Below are 12375 nucleotides of genomic sequence, written 5' to 3' on the forward strand. Positions count from 1 at the left end.
GCCGTATTAATAGTCTGAATGAAAAGTTTAAATGGGTTTAAAACAGAGCAGACATCTGAATACTACCACACACTCAATGAGGAAAGACCTAAAACACTTGTCCACAAAATCCTGTCTTTTAGGCATCTTTGTAGAAAACTCTGTGCCATATTTATCTTCGTACATTATGTACATTTCAGTTTACTTTTAAGTAATTTCTTTCTCCTACTCCTTTCAGGGTAATTCTGCAGTCCAGTGTTCAGAAAAGTAAACAGCCTGAATCTAGCAATTCTGACAGTTCAGGCCATTCTAAAAGAACAACCAGGTCTACTGCAAGAAAAGGCAGTTTTAAGAGGTGAGAACTACTGCCCTGCCCTGCAGACAGTGTCAATTAATGAAGGCTGAACTTTAAATAAAATCCAGGCTTCTGCTGCTTGAATTAAATGCCGCTTTCAGACAAACACTGAGCCGTAGTTTTAGTGCAAGCAGCAGTGAGCTTTGCGTTCACAGATTCCCCCTTCCCTCCTTCATGAGGTCAGAAGCATCCTCTTTTAAGTTTTGAACTAACCTGTTGCTTTTTGTATCTGAATCTGAGGGGTGGGAGGAACTACGTTTAGCTTTCGGGAGGGGGGGTCCCCTTTTCAAATAAGCCCACGTCAAATTGTGGTTTGTGATCCTGGCATACTTGAAACTATAGTTTAAACTAATCACAGCTCTTGCCTGTTAGTTTAAAAGTAGAAGTGGATGCTGATGATGTTCTCCTTACGGCATGACTCGTAAGAGGGGAGAGGAACGGGGAGCATGCGAGACCAGGGCTCACACACATAAAGCTAAAATATGGTTTGGTGTTGCATTCAGCCTGGTCCAAGTATCCTTTGCCAATGTATTGGAAAACTGTATGCAGGACAGAACTGCTTGAGTTAAATGTGGATGTTTCGAATAACATGTATCATGAAGGCACATGAGGCCTCCATCTTTGTGAAGCTAAGCAGGTCCAGCTCTGGATGGGTGACAACCTCAGAAGCCACGTATGAAGGTTGAATGTAAGCTGAAGTAAATCAGTAAAAGATGTTTCAGTACCATCAGCCTCCCCTTGTAAAACAAGTTTAAAAGACTTCTGTGTGGGTGAGAGAGTCTCTTAGATATAAGAATATGAAAATTACATAAATGCCTCCTCTACTTAGATGCAAAGACCTTAAAGAACTGAGCAGGAGGCGTGGTATTTATAGAAAACCGGGGGGGGGGGGACTTCGACATACAGGATTGCAATATTTTGTTGCTTAATTAGTGCATTTAAGATATATTTTGAATGACTAAAATATACCCATGTTTAATCAGTCACCAATTTGAAAAACATACAGGTGCTACTTTTTTTAAAAAAAGGAAAAAAGAACTGTAGATGGCAAGAACCATTTTGGTATTGTGTCCTGCGTGAGAGAGGAAGGGGAATAACGTTTCTTGTAAGATGACGGCTGCTAGTTCCTAAGTGCACATCATCAAAAACAAAACAAAACACTCACGTAGCTATGCCGTTGTTTATTTTAGAACTATTGGGTTGTTGTTTTTTTTAATAACAGCACTTGAAAGAGACTGGCCATTAGTTTAACAGAAGGAAATAGAAATTGCATTACATCAGAGTTTGAAAAAAATGCATGTTATTTTTTGGGGGAGTGTAAATTTGGTTGTTGATGGTGCATTTTGAAATGTATTCTTGCAGTAGAGATGCTAGTATGGTTTTTCTGTGCCCCCCTCCCCCTCCAACCACACGATCTAGTTCCAAGGCAGCAGGGTTGTCCTGGCTTGTCAAATATTTACCTTCCTCCTTGGAAGTAATTGGTGAGAGTCCTTTTGTTGAGAAGCTTTATCACCTCTATCCAGCATTTCATTCCCCTTCTCCAGCTGTTCTTTTCTTCTGTTTTCTACTAGCACCTCAACCAAATCCACTTGCTACAACACTGTTGTTTTGTGCTATCGAGGCGCATGGTCTTACTCTTGCATTTTTAAGAAGACTAGTGAATGTAACACCTTGTGACAGTAACAGCCACCCATCCTTACAATGTCAATGAAATTTTATCTGGACAATACTTATTTTTCTAAGTGGCTTCAGCAGAAATAATTCCTGCTTTTACTTTTAATATTTTTCTTGTTTCAAAATTATTCATATTTCCACTACTTTCACAGTCCACTATTTACTCAGCTTGTTGAAGCAGAATGAACAATGAACCAGTTTCTCAAAACCTGCTGATTTCGCTGGCTATCTTTCCTCCTCCCTTCTGCATAGTCTTATTATTTATCTTTGGTATGCCTTTATTTGAACGTCTTTGTCTTCAAATATCCCTAGCATTCTATTTCTATTGCACTCTAATAGACCTCTGCCTTCAATCTCCACACTTTTTACTTGACCAGATTCAGATACTACATCTTGCCTTATTAAGACAAGATATGCACAGACCATATACACAAACATGCCACCCCTTCCCTTCTCCTTTCTCTCTGAGGACCCTTTGATGAAAATAGGGAGACTGTAGGGGGAGAAGAGAAGGTGGAGCTTCTTACATGAGCAGATTTCTGCTTATGCAACAAGGATTCTGCCCTGTAGGTTTGGTTAACCAAGAAAGTCTTCAATCGTGATGTGCCAAGGAGAGAAAAAGTGCTGCAAGAACAGAACATGCAGGCACAAGGCTCAAGCTGTGTTGCATCTGAATGGGCCCTTTCCTTAGAAGATATCTTGGGTCGGTAGGTTAAGGGCCCACGGGCTAAATCGTTGCATGAATTGGATATTTTAGGCATTGGATAATTGAGATTTAAAAAGTACACAGTAGGGCCTGGCAATATCTGGTTTTCACTATCGTGATATATCACCGGCTAAACATTACGATATACTCATAAATCACAATGTCTGAAATAAGGATGGAGCTATGTAGAGACATCGGCCGGCTTAATGTTTTCTCCCGCATTGTAATTTTTGGTGGCACATGCTCTTGTGATTCGCTGCCCCCTGCAGGAAACAGGAGAGAGCTGAGCGGGCAGAGTTAACCAGGACTGCAGGAATCGAGAGCATTGGCTGGCTTCGTGGTTTTCTCCACATTTAGATTTTTTGCTTAGCGCATGCCCAAACACACACACACACATAGCGTGATTTGCGATATATTCCCAGGTCAGAAATTATGAAACTGCTAGCAAGATACGGACTTCAAACCAGTTTTGGATCATATATACAGCATCACCCAGTAGTTTCCTGTAGTTTTGTGGTAGCCATATTTCTTGGGACTTTAGTGGAACCGAGGTTAGAGAGGAATTGAACGCTGATGTTTGAGTAGCAGATATTGGTTGTTTACATCAGGAGTGAGGAACCTCAGGCCTAGGCATAAATGCTCTCCAGACCTCTTTGGCCCTCAGAATGCCCCCCGGCTGCCTTCCTCTGACAGGTCATCCTCTTCCTAAGTGCTGTGATATTGCCTCTTGTTTGGCTCAAATTTGAATGGACAGGTGTATGTGTAGAAACCTGATTTATTTTATTTTTTTGCACGGCTGGACTGTAATCTGTTGCACAGTGGTAAGACTCGCATGAATATTACCCCTGTCTGCCTGTGAGGGTATGTGGCCCTCGGGCCTAAAATGGTTCCCCACCTCAGTTTTCTACATCACCTTTGATAGTGATGAACGCTCCCCCTGTTCAGCCTCTTTCACAATTGTTCAGTCAAATAATATCAAACATTTAATAGAGAACGGAAACGCTCGCATCCAGGTACCAGCCAAGGCGCACTTGTGATGTGGCTCATCCTGTCTTGTGAAATTTTAGAAACGATATGTTAAGTGAGAAGGTAAAACAAATCTGTTATGCTTCACTGTGTTTTTTTTAAAAAATCAGTTTGGAAGATTATGGGTTGCAAAATCATGCTGTCTTCCATTTCCAGGTTTCCCCCAACAATAGTTTGCCAAGATGTCCAAATTCCTGAATGGAAGGACTCTTTTCTCTTTGCAGAGGGGCTATCAGTGGGTGTTCTCGGAGTAGAACTGGCATTGGCTACAGCCCACATCCAGGGCCGTCTTAACCATTGAGCCTACTGGCGCAAAGCGCCAGGGCGCAATGGCCTGGAGGGCGCCTCCGCCCTCCAGCCCCGCCGGCAGCGCCCTCCGGCTGCCCGGCGGAGCATGGGAGCTGGCCGGCCGCGCCACGCCCTCCGGCTGCCTGGCGGAGCATGGGAGTGCGAGTTCGCTGGCCACGCCACGGCGCCTGATATGCTTAAGACGGCCCTGCCCACATCCCAGAATTCTAAACTAGGGTATACAGTAAAAGGCAAAGACTAGTAATTCTGTAACTTGTTTTCTCAAGTCCTATATACAGAGGGGGATTTAGCACACTGTATTCCCCACGCCAGAAGTAAGTAAGGCACACAGAAGTGAATTTTGGAGATGTGGGAACTGACTTGTATAGTGCTGGAAAAGTCTGAACAAACCCTATAAACATACAGGTGACCCAAATGGGGCGTGGAGGGAGTTGTTTTCAAAAGCAACTTGCAGTGTTGGCCACACAGCAGTTTTATGTATCCCTTGGTGCAGTGCTGTGGCGCATAAACAGAAAAGCAAATGCCCTGGGGGGGTGGAAATAAGTGTGCTTCCTTTGGAAGCCTTGCCTCCTTCCATACCCCAGTCTCATAATCTTCATTGTGCCACAGTCCTTGGTCTGGTCAGTAGATTGAACTTCTAAGGACAATGATCTGTTGTACATACGCAAGACATACTTGTGTGACAGATCTTGCAAAGTAGGCTTAGGCCACGTTTATCAGCCTTAAGAGGTGCTCTGTGTAAGGTCCCCCGATGCCCTACAGAGAAAGCCCTGTGCTACCACCAGGCATTTTGTGGGTGGCGACAGCATAGAAATTCTATTGCAGGGGAAACAACCATTGTTAGAAAAGTACTTTACATATATGTAGAACTGCTTCTATATCGGGGTTGTTCACAAGCACTTATACGGAGCGGGCGCATCTGATTGCCTCAGCCAGTTCAAAAAAACAAAAACAACAAAACCCTCGGATCTTAAGCTCCTACGCAGTTTTCAAGAGTGCTTAAGTAACTCCCCTCCCCTCTTTCTCTTGAAAATGGCTGGAAACCTTTGCTACAAATGAAAGAGTCGTCCCGTGTTGCTACAGATAGCAGTTTAGGGAGCAAGATATTATGTTGGCACGATGAGTGGAGAGAGAATGGATTTTAAAAGGCACTTGAAGAATAGGATCAAATGCACCGTAAGTCCTACACTATTAATTAAACAGTAAGAAATACTTTTAATTTCTTTTAGGGATAGTTTAACCATGAAAAACTGCTGGGGGGACGGACGGACGGACACACACTTTGTTTTAAAAGATCTCCATCTGCTTTTAATATCGTTAGTTGCATTTGGTCTTTCTTGTTTAAACTGAAAGCTGACTAAGGCGACAGTACTTCCATGCATTAAACTCTGGCTGGTCTTGAAAGAATTGTTTTCCCTTTACGTTTTCTTTCTCTACTTTTCCTACAGTCTGATGCCTCAGAGGGAAAGGAGGAAGAGGGATACTTTACAACAAATGCGCTTATGGTACTTTGTTCCCACTGCTATCCCTTTATAGACCTGAACTCTTTCCCCCCTGCCCCTTTCCCTGCTTCACTGTTTGTAATCTGAGTTGCTTGGCCTGTGCTTTCGTTTACTGCAGATGTCGCATCGTTTTCAAAAATGCCGTCTGTGAGTGGTTCTTTCCCTCCCCGAGCCCCATTTTTGTTTGTTTGCTTGCTTAGTTTTACATTGGCCAGCGATGCTTAAATTACTGGTTTGTGTTTCGCCATGTGTACCTGACATCTTGCACACCTCATTTTTATCATTTCAGCAGCGCTCCCAACCCAAGAACCAGAACTGTGTTGCGTTAAAAGCAATCAAGAGTGGAAGAGGATGCAAGGGGAAACAAAAGGACATTGCTGCCAATTAAAACAATTGGAAGAAACTTTTTTGTAAAAAGAAAAAAAAAAGCAGTGGTCTATTTTTTATATTTAGTTGGAAGAAGTTTTAGTTTTGCGAAGAGAACTTTTGTGTGAGGACCCTAAATTACTGTAAACTGTACCATTTTTACTTCTAATGCTAGGAAATTATTCCCAAATATAAAAAGCAGCGTGTAAATTTTAGCCTTCGGTCTGAATAACTCCTGTTATCAAAAGAGCTTTCTTTTCTGTACAGCGCTCATGTATAAAATGTGATGGCAATCATCTGGCTTCTGTCAACCACCAAGACGACTGTGGCATTTTAGCTATTTGGAATGACAAATGTAAGTTATCAATGTAATTTCTCTCCCTAGGTGGAGAGAAGTGATACTTCATTCCCCCCCCCCAAACAGCTCCATACAATTTTGACTATCCTAATTTTAGTAGGATTTTTATCAAGCGGTAACAGACTACTAAACTAGTGTCCATCAAAGTGTGATTTATTTTCATGGTTTTGTTTCCTGGGGTTTCTTTTTTCTCTCTTCAAGTTACACCACTGTCTGTTGTGTTACTTACTGCTTCTAATTTATGTACATGTAAAGATTGTATGTGCCGTATTTTAGAGCCACTTTGGAAAGTTGCTCTCCTGTGCAGGTAGAGGAAAAACTATCCTAACACTAATGGTTTGGGCCAAAATGCAGGAAGCAAGGAGAGCTTACTAGTAACTTTTCTTTCTTTGCAGATATTTACACACACCATCTCATGTCTATAGAAGCAATGCTAGGGAAGTCTCTCTGCAAGCCTTTAGGGCTGCTGCAGCCACCAAGATGTCCTACAGCCTATAGCAGGCATGGCCAAACTTGGCCCTCCAGCTGTTTTGGGACTACAATTCCCATCATCCTTGACCACTGGTCCTGCTAGCTAGGGATGATGGGAGTTGTAGTCCCAAAACAGCTGGAGGGCCAAGTTTGGCCATGCCTGGCCTACAGCTTCACCTAGGGATTCAGACAGGAGTCTATACTCCAGCCCTACCTGAAGAAGCCAGAGATTGAACCTGGACCTTCTGAATAGAAATGCATGAGCTCTAGCACTGAGCTCTGACAGAGTTGCAATAGCCTCTTTGCTCCCCTTGTCTGACACACTGCAGCTTTCGATGACCTTTTTAATGGAGAAGCTGTAGCAGCTCTAAAACACAGAGCCTAGGGCTTTCCTAGCAGTTCGAAAGCACACAGTGCAAGTAGATAAATAGGTACCACTCTGGCGGGAAGGTAAAGGGCGTTTCCGTTCTGGTTCGCCAGAAGCGGCTGCGGACAAACGCTGGCTCCCTCGGCCTATAGAGTGAGATGAGTGCCGCAACGCCAGAGTCATCTGTGACTGGACCTAACGGTCAGGGGTACCTTTACCTTTTTTAGTAGCAGCCCTGGAGGCAAGTGTACCTGGAGCATCCTAAGCTATAATTTTCATTTGTGGCTTTAAAAAGTTGGAAGAAAGGGGCCAAAGCACCATGATGCTTCTTTCTGCCTTTTGTTATTGGACATAGCACTTTGACAGCTGCATTTGCCACCTTGTTAGATCTTAAAGGGACAGGAGGCGCGGTACAATCCTGCTCCAGGAACGCTGTCTTTCTTCCACTCAGCTCTTTCCTGTGGGAAATTGCTGTGGGAGCCAGAAAGTGGCACAAGAACACCTATCTACTTGAGAGCAGTTGCTACTACTTTTTAAGTAGGGCGTTGGCTTTGTGCCTTAGGATTTGGCTTTTTTGGGGGGAGGGTATCTGCCCTGGCTCTTGTGGGGCTAGCAAAAGAAACCTAAAACTAAGACTGCTAGCCACTTGACATTGAGTAAGCTTTCAGTTTCAGTGAAGAAGTTGCTGCCAACAGTTGTCAAGAAATACAACTATAGTTTCATAAATATGTTATGATTGAATTCTCACTGCCACAACTGACACATTCGGTAAAATCGGTTCCCTTATTCAAGGCCTGTAACTCCCAGCATTTTACTTTAAATCACAGTGCTGCTTCGTGTTACTACAAAATTTCTCCATGGTGTAGCAGCTTTCATTGAAGAGTTTTGCAGACTTCACGCATGGAGATTATTTGAAAGAATGTGATGTTTCTACATCATGCTCAACTGATAGAGCCAATATTTGGTTTCACAGCCTGTGTACATGGTACCAAATGCTAGAATTACCAAACGGTGAGCTCCAGTCCCACCCCTCTTACTCTGCAAAAGTGATTTATGAGTAAGGACTTTGTAATGTCTCTGTGGCCCTCCAATGCTTGGGTTACAACTCTCATCACCCCCAGCTATTTGGTCATGGGACCAAGCCACCTTTTGCCCAAAGGATCTACAGAAAGGAACTGGGAAGCTTCCCAGGGTCTAGTCTCCTGCTGCTAGTCATTTCATATTGGGTATTTATCTTGTCCAGTAGAGCTAGGCGAATTAGAGGATCCAAATAGATACAGTCTGCTAAAAATTATGAGAAAATGTGCTGCGTTCATCTTGAGCATGGGTAGGCAAACTAAGGCCTGGGGGCCGGATCTGGCCCAATCGCCTTCTCAACCCGGCCCGGGTATCAGCGTGTTTCGACATGAGTAGAATGTGTCCTTTTATTTAAAATGCATCTCTGGGTTATTTGTGGGGCAGAGGAATTTGTTCATTTCTCCCCTCAAAATATAGTCTGCCCCCCCCCCAGGTCTGAGGGACAGTGGACCAGCCCCTGCTGAAAAAGCTTGCCAATCCCTGATCTCGAGTATCAGTCCATTTGATACGATCAGTATATACATACATAGGGTCCTGAATTTTAGGATATGAGAAGGCAGTTCATATGGAATCATAACTAACTTTTTATATATATAAAAATCTAAGCCCAGTTGCTTCATGGGAATATAATTTGCTTTTAGAACAGCAACTCTGGCCTTTCCTTACAATGGGCATTGCTACCAGAGAGTTATTGGTCAGTACATGGACTAGATGAGCCTTGGGGTCCCTTCCAACTCGTATGATTCTACATTAATTTCCTTTGAGTCCCAAAATGTAAGCCTATTGAATCCTATTAGGCAGGGGATGAAGGTTAGCTGAGATCACAGCCTACTAGATACAGTGGTGCCTCGCTAGACGAAAAACTCGCTAGACGAAGGCATTCGTCTAGCGGAAGGCTGCCCCGCTAGACGAAAAAGTCTATGGGGCTGCCTCGCAAGGCGAAAAATGTTCGTCTTTTTTTTTTCGTTTTGCGGAGTGCGGCTGTCATTGCCGCTCCACAAGACGAAAAACCCGCTAGACGAAAATTTTCGCAGAACAAATTATTTTCGTCTAGCGGGGCACCACTGTATATAGCCTTGGCTTGTCAATTCTCTGAGTTGCTGGGAAAAAAGAAACTATTGTCTACTAATCAGTTTTGTGCAAATTCAGATCTTACAGGACTGCGAAAGGCATAGGGATGATATTCATCTTTAACAGAGATAATCAATGTGTGTGTCCCCCCACCCCAATTTTACTTAGTGGGGTTTCTCCTTCTGTGACTCAAATATTCCCTTGAAGTTTGGGACTGTAATTCCTCTCTACAACATAACATTAGAAGAGTTCCTCCTGTTGCCTCTGAAAATATTGCACTAATTTACTGGTAAGCCAATGTAGAAAATACAAATACTACTAAAAACAGACAGGCAACAATATTTCAGTTACCTGAGGCCTGAACGCAAGTGCTATTTGGTAGCTTTTTGCAGTGTAGGGTAGACTGAGTCCATGTCAGCCTTTTGCTTTAACTTAAGATGAAATACTTAAGATGCCCCATGGGAGAAGACAGATTGATCCTGGGAGGTTGACACTCAAGACTGAATTGCAAGGTATGCTTGAGCTTGGCAGCAAGGTCTTGATAGAAGGAAAGATTACTTAGCAGTCCACAACTGCTGTTAGTCCACACACCTTACTGTTTCACTAGCTGGCTTCTCCCCAATTTTCTTCAGCCCCACTTCCACTCCCCACACTCAAAACCTTAAATGTTGGCCTATAAAGATTGGAAGACCTTTAAGTTACATGGAGTTGTTCAATCATTAACAGCCCAAGCCTAGACATGTTTGCTTAGGAGCCCCACTGTTTTCAGTGGTATTTACTGCCATGTGTGTACAGAATTGCATTTGCTGTTAGCCACCAAACTTTGGAGATGACTTAAGCCCTGAACATTTTACTATACACCAGGCCCTCCAGATGTTTTGAGACTACAATTCCCATCATCCCCAACCACTGGTCCTGCTAGCTAAGGATCATGGGAGTTGTAGGCCAAAAACATCTGGAGGGCAGAGTGCTATACACACTTCTCTCACACACAATTCTCCTCTTAACGCAAATAGAAATTGCAACAACAGCCACTGGAAAACCAATGCTCCAATTTAAGGCACCTCTTGCTTCATGTTAAGTACCGGTAGTTTTTGCTGAACTCTAGTTCCAGGTCTTACGCATCTCAAACCATCGTTGAGGAACACAGTCTGGTAAGTCAGCTGGAAAATATATTCTTGTGTTTCTCAATCCTTTCTTGTGCCTAAAGTGGGGCTTGTTGCATTTCCCAGGCTTGCAAACCAAAGAGGGTTCACAGTTCTTTTGCATCATTTGCTTTAGTTTGGGCTCTTAGAGCTATTAAATGAATGCCACTTCAGCTACTGGTTTTGCCTTCTACGTACACACCAAACCCCGAAATTATTCCAAGTCAGTACTGGTTTATCACAACTTCGGCACCATTTTCAAACTTGCCAACTTAGGGCAAGGTCGTTCTCAAAGATTCACCTGCTATGACAACAGCTGTGCTGTTTCAAAACTGGACAAAAAACACCCACCCACCCCCCGAGTTGCCACTTGTAGTTCCCAGTTATGTTGCCCTACAGTTTTTATATGTGTTGCCTTGTGAACTGTTGTACAGATCATTTGTTCCAAATACGTGGTGTAATCAATACTGCTCATCTGTTTTTTAAAGCAAATAATATTTTTTAAAGAAATCCAGAAAGGAAGTTTATTTTGCTAAAGGTATTTTAAGGGTAAATTAATACTATCTTGGGAATTTGATCTGATAGTGTGTGTTTCTTATTCAACCAGTGTAATTTGATTATATAAATACTGACATACAAGAGAACTGTATACAAATAAAATATATTGCTTATATCAGGCTCTGCAATGTGTAGTCTTGCTATAAAAAGGCACTGGTCCCTTTCGTACAAGGGAAAACAATTTCTTGGTAGATTGTCTCTCTCTGAAGGAATTTGTATCCATGCCTTAGCTGCAAGGGAGCCATAATTAAATTCACGTGTTACAAAATAACACTTTTACCTGGGGCTATTTGAGGGATTCTGTATTTCAAAGGAAATGCCCAAGTACAACACTCACAAGTACCCACACCTAAATGATCTACAGGGATTAGTGTAACTCCTGCAAAATAAGATAGGCTTTTAAAAAGCATCTTTTCATTAATTAGGCAAGGAAGCTGCAAAGCCTAGTCCCCAACTGGATGAACACACCCCCGATGTAATTTCAGAAGGGTCAACAAAGCACATGAAGGCTGTTACGGTTGTAGATGAAATCCCAGTGAGTAGTGATGGATTGATCAAGTAGATTAATCCTGTATAAAACTTTCATATGTCAGTAGCCACACCGAAGTGGTATAAAGTTGTCTTAAGGCCAGATAGCTTCAAGTATGGTTTCACAGGAAGAAACACACTGCCATACCCCCCCCCCAAAAAAAAACCTCCACAGAGATCAGGAGTTCTAACCTTGGACTCACTTAACTACCCTGTTTCTCCTAAAATAAGGCATAGCCATAAAATAAGCCATAGCAGGATTTCTATGCATTTGCGAAATATAAGCCGTTCCCCAAAAATAAGCCATACCCCGAAAATAAGCCATAGTGACGTGGTACCTCCCATTAAAACAGCCTGGAGAGGCGTGGCTATGCAGCGTACCGATGCGACACAGTTAAAATAAGACATCCCCTGAAAATAAGCCATACTGTGTTTTGTTGAGTGAAAAAAAATATAAGACTGTGTCTTATTTTAGGAGAAACACGGTAGTTAGGTTTCTGTATGTATGAATGTTTATTGATGGAGGGAACATTCCCGCATTGCAATCTGCAGTGATCCACCCACAGGGCTTCCCGGTTATTTCTTTGGTCACCTTCACTCCCAAGACACCCACAGAAGAAATCCACTCTCCAAACTGGAAACGAAACAGTAAAAAGACTACAGCTTGCAGCTTCCGAGTGTTACGGTGTAAGAAAAGTGTGAAAATACCACCTCACACCCCAAGCAATGAGCAGGCTTTTGTTTATTTGCTAACCTCTCGAAATTGTGCAACTGCTTGCATAGGCGAAGGTACATTTCACTCAGGTCAGAAAAACAGCTGCCAAGTGCCTATGGGGTTTTGCCATCAAGTCTCAAAACAATCCTCTCTTTTCAAAAAAAAAAC

At 42.8% G+C, this 12375-nt stretch overlaps 1 protein-coding gene across 7 annotated transcripts in view; it reads left to right on the forward strand.

The window, feature by feature from the left end:
• Window positions 1-6338, forward strand: part of CDC14B (cell division cycle 14B) — a 49245-nt gene extending 42907 nt beyond the window's left edge. For 2 of the 7 annotated variants that reach the window (XM_033163907.1, XM_033163908.1), the window contains exons 13-15: window positions 218-334; window positions 5498-5554; window positions 5841-6338. In XM_033163907.1, the coding sequence (XP_033019798.1) occupies window positions 218-334; window positions 5498-5554; window positions 5841-5880 (214 nt within the window). In that variant the 3' untranslated portion in view covers window positions 5881-6338. Of the gene's footprint in view, window positions 1-217; window positions 335-5111; window positions 5226-5497; window positions 5555-5840 lie in introns of those variants that run through there. The other 5 variants (XR_004427547.1, XM_033163910.1, XM_033163911.1 and 2 more) reach the window with 5 other exon arrangements.
• Window positions 6339-12375: the final 6037 nt, after the last annotated feature.

This window comes from Lacerta agilis, chromosome 11, assembly GCF_009819535.1.
Source record: "Lacerta agilis isolate rLacAgi1 chromosome 11, rLacAgi1.pri, whole genome shotgun sequence".
NCBI lineage: Eukaryota > Metazoa > Chordata > Lepidosauria > Squamata > Lacertidae > Lacerta > Lacerta agilis.